Here is a 9773-nt window from a genome sequence, read left to right as displayed (position 1 = left end):
TGCTCATCCTCTCTTTACTCATCTTATGTGTAATGTAGAGTAAGTAAGAGGCACAAATGCAAGCTTTGTGACAGTATATGTTCCCTGTTTTTCAATATTTAATGGAAAATATATTTGATTTTCTGCTAGATTGAGAAGCATGGCAGTGACACCTCGTTTGACGGGGATGCAAGAAAAGAAGCTGCAAAATTATTTTGGAGGAAAATAATTTACCCTTCTCTATATACCTAGTGTCCATGAATTTTCTGGACATCATTTGGACAGAAATGCTGTGACCAAGGGCCTACTGTGATGATGATTTATGGTGGACATTGTGTTTTGGGGGCCTATATAAAAGAGAGTTACAAGAAAGATGACAAAGTTCCCATTGTCCTTCTTGCCTTTCAAGAGAATGAAATTTCAGAATGCAATATAGGAACATACTCACCGTCTATATTTCTTCATGAATATCATAAAGGGTGGGATGGTTTCAAATTCCTCCTTAATCTGAAGCAAAAAAAAGTGACTATGAACTTAGATGCAATTAAAGAACTTGGACTACTTCAAAATCAATCTATTTCCTTTGAAGAATGTGAAGTTTTTCATTGTGAAGATAGATTTAATCAGATAATCTTATATAGAGCTCTCTCCTGAATGTTTGGTGGATTTGAGGCAACTCATCTCTTTAAGGAAGAATGTCCTTATTTCTGGGTGACCAAGACTGAAACCTGGCCACACATGTTTGCTGAGACCCAACCGTGGTCAAAAGTAGCATATATAGAGTTTTCTGGAGTGTGTTTGTGTGGGGGAAGGGGTAGGGGAGGGGGAGAAAAGGTAGAAGGAGAAGGGGGAGAGAGAGAGAGAGAGAAAGGGGAAGCAAACTTAGATTGTGAGATTCTCTTGGAACGAAACCAAAGCTCAAACTTCTCTTGATTGGTACTAGATCCTGAAATTTCCCATTGTATCCATTATATTAAAAGACCAAAATGAATTTACTTATTTTTCTGTTAAAGGACATTGTTTCCAATATTTGCTGTTATAAACAATGCTTTTGTAATGTATTTGTGAATATAACTGTGCACAAAAATACTTCTTTTATACTTTCCCAACAGTGTTATAGAAATGCCTATTTCCTTATCTTCTTGCCAATATTTGATATTATCAAACTTCAGAATATTTGCAATTTGATGGTCAAAAGATGGTTTCTCATTTTCTTCTTTGCTTATTCCTGATTACTAGCAAGTCTATGTGTATTGGCCATTTACATTTCTTCTCTGAAAGAGTTATTTATGTCTAACCATTTAAAGGAAGGGACCCTAGGAATAATATCCCCTGAGTATTTTCATGTTCCAAACTCCTTGTCTGTGGTCTTTATACTTGAATGATCATCAGAGTATGTAATTCTTTGGGGGATTTTGTAATGTTTCTACAGGATTGATGTTGCTGTGGAAAACCTAGGGCCAGACTTATTTATTTTAATTTTTTCCCTTTGAGTGATTTGATCTTTCTTCCTGGCTGCCCCAAACATCTAAAAAAATTTTTGTTGATGTCTGGTCAATTTACTTGGATATGTCATGATGTTGACAATCCTGGATCAGTTAAGGAAACTTTTTATTGAAGTATAACACATAAACAGAGAAATGCACAATTGATAAATGTACCAATTGACAAACTTTTATAAATTAGACACATTAATATAGCTACTACTTGGATGAAGAAATAGATTATTATCATCATTTCAAAAGACTCCTTGCTGATTCTTCCTGGTTATTACCAGCCAAAGATAACTATTACTTTGGCTTGTGTTGACATTAATAACTTCTTCTTTTTGAATTCTATATAAATGGAATCATATCAAAATATGTACTCTTGGGTGTCTGACCTCTTACATTCAATATTACGTTTGAGGGATTGAGCTAAACAAGGGAGTGGATTATAAAATCAGACCTCTACAAATCAGATATCTTACGCAGTATTAGGTTTGACTAATCATTTCAAGGATAAAGGCAATCAGAAATCTCAGAGAAGGCAGAAAGGGTACAAGATTATTCTTCGTGGCTCCTAGGTCCTTCCTTTGCATATTAGACATATGCTTTCTGTATAAAAGAACAGGCAGGATTGTTTTATGAAGTTTGTGGGCCACCTTACGTATTGAAGAGTGGTTACGTTATGGAACGTTTATATGTCAGTGCTATAGACTGAATGTGCTCCCCCCACCCCAAACTCATATGCTGAAGCCCTAATCCCCAATGTGACTATACTTGGAGATGGGGCCTCTAAGGAAGTAATTAAGGTTAAATGAGGTCATAAGAGTGGGGCCTTAATTCAATAGGATAAGCGTTCATATAAGAAGGGACACCAGAGAGCTCACACTCTCCCCATGAACATACAAGGAGGGGTCATGGGAGAACACAATGAGATGGCAGCTACCTGCCAGGAAAGAGAAGAGGTTTCAGGATGAAATCTACTTTGCTGCACAGTGATCTTGGACTTCTCAGCTTCCAGAACTGTGAGAAATAAATTTCTGTTGTCCCAGTTCATGGTATTTTGTATGGCAGCCTGAGCCGACTAAGACAATCAGCTCACATGACAATTCCCATGAAGACATGCCTCATAAATCCATAGAAGCTATATTTATTTATTCTAAGTAATCCTTAGCCAGGAGCATCCTGTTAAGGACATTCAAGAGATAAGTACTTTCCTTGTAGGAAATATCATTAGTCTATTTAGCTGGAGATAAGATCATTAGCATATTTTCAAAGAAATTAGGCTGGGTCACTTATCTTTTTTTCCCTGAGTGTTACTTGGTAAAGTGAGTGAATGCATCTCAGGACAGCTGCTTTAGCTCCCTACCTCCCTACTGATTCATCCATATTATGTGTGTTGGAGTCATTTGTTCATTTTCATTGTCATATAGGATGCCAGTATAATGATTCCGTCATACTTTTTTTTTTTTTTTTTAAAGTAGGCTCCATGCCCAGTGTGGAGCCCAACTCGGGGCTTGAACTCAAGACTGTGAGATCAAGACCTGAGCCGAGATCAAGAGTCAGACACTTAACTGACTGAGCCACCCAGACGCTATTTTAAAAAAAACAAAAACCTGCTTTTTTTTTTTTTTTTTTTTTAAATAAAATTACTGTTGGTGGACATTTGAGTTTTCCAGTTGGGGGCTATTACAAATAATAGTGCTATAAGCCTTCTTGTACATGTGTTTTGTTTCACACATTCATATTTTTTGACGAATATAAATATAAAATTTCTGGGTCATCGGATTTGTGTATGTTCAGCTTCAGTGGATACTGACAAAGCTTTCCAATGTAGCCATACCAATTTCCACTGCCAGAGCAGTGCATGAGAGTTTCTGTCACTTTTAAAGTTTTCCCAGCACTTTTTGTTACAATATGTAGCTATTCTGGTATGTGAACTGTGGCATGACATTTTGTGGATTTGGTTTTCTTTGATTAGACTAGTCAGTAATTTATTTATTTTATAGTTTAAACCAATTACTATATTAATTTATCCTTTTTTCAATTTATAAAATCTGTCTTGTATTTTTGTTAATTCCCTCTTATATTTCTAAGGTTCGTTTCTATATTCTTTTCTGTTTCTATTTTCTATTTTCAAAATTTTCCTTCTTTCTTGTTATTAGCCAAGTGTACTTTTATCACAGGGTTGATATAAAGTGTTTATATTATTTTCTTTATATTTACAATTTTGATTTTTAATTTCCTTTTGGATGTTAAAGTTAAGAAGTTCTTTGAAAAATTCCAAGAGGTTGCTTTTCTCTTTGTTTACACTTATTCTTTTCTCGTTTTATTATAGTCATTGTATGTAGTCTTCAGTATTTTTACTTTCGGTTATTTAAAGAGGTTTTCTTTCCACATGTATAGCCATATTTTTAAATGTTTCACATAGTATTCTTTTGTAGTGTAGAGAATTGCCAGCATCACTACACCTGATCCTTTCAGGTTTTTTTTTTTAAGATTTTATTTATCATGTATTTATTTTAGAGAGAGAGCCTGAGTGAGTGAGTGGGGGGAGGAGAGGGAGAGAGAATCCACAGCAGACCCAATGCTGAGCATGGAGCCCAACGCGGGGCACAGAGCCTGACCTGGGCTCAATCCCACTACTGGGAGATCATGACCTGAACAGAAACCAAGACTTGGTCACTCAACCCACTGAGCCACCCAGGCACCCTGCAGCTGATCCTTTCAGTTTTAAATCCACCACCAAAGAGTGTCTCTTCTTTGCAGGAAGTAAGTCATTCTGGGCCTGAGTCTCATTGGTTCACATAAAGTCCTCAGCCCGCCCCTGAACCACTCACTGCGCTCTGATTGGGTGAGGGATGAGTCCTACATTCTCTTTGGAGCCAGAAAGAAAATCGATTGGGCTGGAAGTTACAGGAACCCCAATTGTAGATAGTAGGTTTTGGAGAAAATTTGGTGCCTGTGGTTTTTTTCTTGTTTGTATGTCTCTGTACCTTATCCCTTTCAGACCTCTTGGATTATGGAGAGGAACTGTTTTAAGTTTTTCCCTGGCCTGTCCACGCCTTTATGCCTTGCTTCTCTGATTCAGAAAGGACCCCAGTTCTCATTGCCCATGTTGGAGCAAGCCACATACTACTGCTGAGTAATTGGGTGAGAAGAGATCTGTGGACAATCTAGTTTTACCGTGCCCATCTTGCCTCTAGCTCTAGATTCTCCACGTGAGATGTTAAGGAGATTTGCCAGAATTTTCTCCACTTGCTTTCCTTATACTGTGTGTGCTGTTGTCATGGAAAAGCTATTTCTGTATTTTTCCCTAGTGACTGCGTTGACATTCAGTTAGCCAGTCATTCAACAACTTGTACTTTTCATTTTTCTTTGATTATTTCCCTAGATTTATTGGACGAAAGAATCATGAAAGGGATTACTCAGTAAGTCAATGTTTTTAATCTTCTGTTATTCTGTTTATTATCTTAGACTTATTCTTTTATAGGTTCTGTCAAAGTAGTAGCACAGATTATAACATAACTTGTGGGTCATCAAGAATAAACTATAATTATATTTATAATCATAAGACTATTTGATAATACCAATGTTAAAACAGAAAGAACTCTGAGTAAAGGGAAAACATTCCTAATGTTTTTATATACTTGAAGGAAAATAATTATTTGGCTGCATGTCTGCATTTTTGCTTAGACATCTTGAAGTTACCGTTTCAACTACTTTAGGGAATTGCTTTGGAAGGGGTGGCTGGTAGGTGGAGAATACTTACATGAACTTCAAGAACATGTTAGAAATTATCTACTTCCATAAACTTCAAAAGTCACATGTGATGTTGTGCTTTTTGAAGTTTATTATTAATAAGTTATCTTCATACTTAACACAGTTCATATTTATTACAAGGTTTATATGTGTCTGGTTGCTTAAATCTGAAAGGTTTTATGTCTGATTGGCTGTAAGTGTTATTTTTGCTTTTTTCTTCTTTTATAGTAGGTTTTGAAGTAGGATAGTTGCTTGTCCTTTTAACAGGAAAGCAAGTTGCTAGTCAAAAATAAATAATAATATATAAGAAAAGAAAACGAATTCTAGGAAAACTTATGGTAAGCTCTTGTGATCTACCCTCGGTCAATTTTTAAAATTGTCCTGTCTAAACAGACTCCACAAGAGATTATTGTTTGACATGAAAACTTACAAACCACATAAAGACCTCGTTCACCAAAGCAGATTCTGCTCCTGGGTCCAAATGAGGCTGGGAAGTCTAGCTTTTTCAACTCGGTAAAATCTGTTTTCCGAGGCCATGTAACACCCCAGGCTCTGGTGGGCTCCGGTACAACTGGAGTATCTGACAGGGTATGTCCATTCAAGGTCACTCAGCCTTTGCTTCTTTGCTCAAGTTAATTAGTTTTGAAAAGTCTTTCGCTGATGGACTTCATTCCACGTAGACTTTATCTCCGTTTGCAATTAAAAAAATGTACTCTTAAAATTGCTTTTTTTCTCCTCTTGTAGTACAGGACATATTCCATTAAGGATTTGAAGGATGACAACACCCTACTGTTGATTCTGTGTGACTCAGTGGGGCTGGGGGAGAAGGAAAAAGGGTTGTGCGTGGATGACGTAGTCTACATCTTAAAACGCCACACTTCTGACAGATACCAGGTATGATTGGGCTAATCATTGAGAAATTATAACTGATATTTAAAATGTTTGTTTTTGCTCACTATTGACAACAGCAGATACTAGTCTAATTTAATGCATTACCATTTTATTTTCTTGAACTATACTTGTTCAAGGTCATTTGTTCCTTTTTGATATTTTATTTTACAAAGAATTAAAACATCCAAAAGACTCTTCTGTCATAGCTGTCATAACAACTCTGAATGTTGTTATATATTCAATTGCCTTTGGCTATGTGAAACAGAAATCCAATACATCAATTTACTCACATAGGTCATTTTTCTTATGTAACAGAAGTCTGAATGTAGGCAGCTTTGGGTCCGTGTGGAAGCTCTCTGAGGTTATCAATTTCAAGGGTCCATCTCACTTTCTCTTATGAGACCCTCAGTATGGGGTGCTTTGTATCCCCCTAAAATTCACATGCTAAAGCCCTAATCCCCAGTGTGATGGTATTAAGAGGTGGGGCCTTTGAGAGGTGATTAGGTCATGAAGGTAAATCCCTCATGAATGGGATTAGTGTCCTTACAAGAAGAGATAGGAGAGAGATGATGTTTCTCTCTGCCATATGAGGACACAACAAGAAGGTAGCTGTCTACAAATCAGGAAGAAGGCTCTCATCAGACACCAAATTGGCTAGCACCTTGATCTTGGACTTTCTAGGCCTCAGAACTGTAAGAAGTAATTTTTGTTCTTTATGGCACCAAATATGGTAATTTGTTATAGCAGCCCAAGCTGCTTTAGTCAGTATACCTGACTAAAACGTGTGGCTTTCATCCTTACGCTCTCCAGATGTTCACACTGAGCCCTGTCTGTGGTCTAGGCAAGAGGAGCGGGGATTAAAGAGAAAGCCACTTTAGTCTGTCATTTTTTAAAACTTTCTAGTCTTTTTTATAGACATTTAGATTTTGAATTAATCATTAATTTACTTTGTTCCAAATGAATAGTCAATTGTGCAAGCATCTTTTATTGAATGTCTTTGCATCTTTTCCCTACCAAATATAGGGATTGGTTTGTTCTATTGATGTATTTATCAATTCCTTTATGATATTATTTTTATTACCATATCATTTAATTTTTTTAATTACCATAGCAATCAACTATGTTTTGATACCTCACTGGACAAGTCATACTCATTATTTATTTCTTGCATTTGTTTTTCTTGATTATTTTCACAATATACTTTTCCAAGTGAGCCTGTTTGTGTTTTGATTGTTTGTGTTTGATTTGTTGGTGCTTTGATTAAAATTACATTAAAATTTTATATCAAAATTTGATTTACATCTTCACATATCCAGTGTTCTTATCCAGAAACACAGCATGTTTTATTTTTCTATTCATGCAAGGGCTTTTCATTCTTTAGTATAGCATTGTCTTGTAGAGGTAAAGTTTATTTTTAAATATTCTTTTTTTTAAAACAACTTTATTATAGAGAATTTTAAACTAATGCAAAAGTAGACAAAACTATTTAATGAATTCCCATTTACTCAGCTTCAACAATTTTTGACTCATGGCCCGTCATCTGTGTCTATCCACTTTCTCCTTTCCTGTATTACTTGGAATTGAATTTAATACATCATAACATATAATCCATAAATCATAGCAAGTACACCAAAACTCTGACGACAAATACCTAACCCACCCTTACTCATCAACTGACACTTACCCAAACCACATGCAATTAGTTTTGGTGTACTGAAATATAGTCTAAAGTCAACTTGACAAAATAAGGCATAGTCCAAGAATCCATTTTCTTTCCCTGGCCCTTCAAATACATTTCTTCCCTTTTCTTATAAGCAACCGTATAACAATTTAAGGTTTACTTTCCTTTTTTACTACATAAGAAAATACTTACAGATTTGTGGTTCTCCTCTTTTTAGAGAATTCACGAAATACTCTATGTTATTGATATATTAGAATCTTGCCACTACAAATAGTCCTGAAGTTGATAGGCTTGCACATGCATCATTTTGTATTTTTGCCAGTATACCTGTGACAGATTCCCAGCAGAGGGACTGCTAGTTCAAGAGTAAATGCATCTCATTTTGAACCACTTTCGGCCCTTACATTCTGTGTGATGATACCAGATTTCTTTCTGAACGCTCTCACCTCCACCACATTACTTCTATCTAGAACACTTTAATCCATATGCTCATTCCCTTTATCAGACTAACTCCCCCTCCTTTGTAGCTCCCAGATTACTTGTCCCTTTCTTGCAGAAACTTTACCTGACTGCATGAATGGGCTGCTAGCTACTTGCATAGACTGTCTGATACATAGTATGTGCTCATGAATATCTATGGAATTAATATGTTGCTTTATGTTTACCTTACAGTTTAATTCCACGGCACCAATCACACCAGGTCATAGTAACTATGTAGTAACTATACTGATTATATTGATCACCCATTGCTGAAGGACAGAATCCATTGTGCGGCGTTTGTGTTAGACGTCAACTCTGTTGAATACCTCTCTTGTGACATGATGCAAAGATCAAAAAAATTCAAAGGGAATTGATAAAGTGTGGTGAGTCTCATTCCACTTTGCTGTTAAGGGTAATTAATTAGACTATATTGTAGATTGATTTTAGAACAGGATGAAAAATTTGAGAAATTGCATATATGAATCTTCCCTGGCCCATCAGTGTGGTTCAAGCAAATCAAGCACTTGATAGCTGTATGACTTCGTGCCATGACCTAAACTCTCTATGTCTCAATTTCCGAATCTATAAAATTAGTATAACAATAGCACCTATCTCAGAAATTTATTATAAGGATTAAACAAATCAATATATTTGAAGAGTTTAACCCAGTCTTCACTACCTGCTACCACTGTATCCTAACATGAATTAATTTGCCAAAAGTTCTAGATTTCCCCTTGGGCCTTAAATGATTAGAAATGGAAAACAGTATTTCAGTAAGAAAACGTGGCAGGGAAGTAAGATGTTAGGTAGGGCAGGGTAGCCCTTTAGGCTTCGGAGAAGGTAAACAGGATCGGGGAATTAAGGTGCCCCATACTGGCTTTTCTTGGCTTTATTACCCATTCTGTCTGGGAGAGAGCCAGTTTATCACAACTTTGGTTAAGTTAGAAGCATGGAGTGATTTACTTGCTCACTGAAATTTGAAATTTTGCCAGGGAGGGGTGCAGGGAGCTGCCTGTTAACTTTGTGATAGAAAAGCAATGTATTTGTGATGCTCTGACACATGCTATTTCCTTCTTGAGGATTCTTCTCCCCCATCTTGTTTATGAGATCTCTTTTCTCTAGTCTCCATAAAAACAACTGTTTGGACAGGACAGAAGACCAATCAATACTGTAACATCAATAGTTTTCTCTTTAGTTACCTCTTCCAAGAGGTGGCTTCATTTGAAGCCTCATTTCTTACCACGGAAAGCAATGAAGGGAATTTCCTATGTCAGACGAATTCCAGGTACTGATGAGTACTTGAGCGGGCTATTTTTAGGGCCTCCCCAATTTGGCCTCCCCACATCTCTGAAATTGCTCCATAGATAGCCTGTTGCATAATTTATAGCTGATTAACTGAAACATACTGATGCTCTCTTTCTTTCTTTCTTTTCTCTTCTTTCTTTTCTCTTCTTTCTTTCTTTCTTTCTTTCTTTCTTTCTTTCTTTCTTTCTTTC

General features: G+C 36.4%; 1 protein-coding gene across 1 annotated transcript in view; it reads left to right on the top strand.

Annotated features, from left to right (window-relative positions):
• The first annotated feature begins 294 nt into the window (after nt 1-294).
• The window catches only part of IFI44 (interferon induced protein 44), a 37408-nt gene continuing 27929 nt past the window's right edge, over nt 295-9773 (top strand). The window contains 8 exon segments of the mRNA XM_032395981.1: nt 295-590; nt 4856-4894; nt 5619-5680; nt 5683-5813; nt 5970-6119; nt 8470-8523; nt 8526-8619; nt 8622-8660. Of these exon segments, the coding sequence (XP_032251872.1) occupies nt 295-590; nt 4856-4894; nt 5619-5680; nt 5683-5813; nt 5970-6119; nt 8470-8523; nt 8526-8619; nt 8622-8660 (865 nt within the window).

Source organism: Phoca vitulina, unplaced genomic scaffold (genome assembly GCF_004348235.1).
Source record: "Phoca vitulina isolate PV1807 unplaced genomic scaffold, GSC_HSeal_1.0 scaffold2, whole genome shotgun sequence".
Lineage (NCBI taxonomy): Eukaryota > Metazoa > Chordata > Mammalia > Carnivora > Phocidae > Phoca > Phoca vitulina.
Note: the sequence above shows the minus strand (reverse complement) of the source record. Positions and strands in the feature narration are given on the sequence as shown.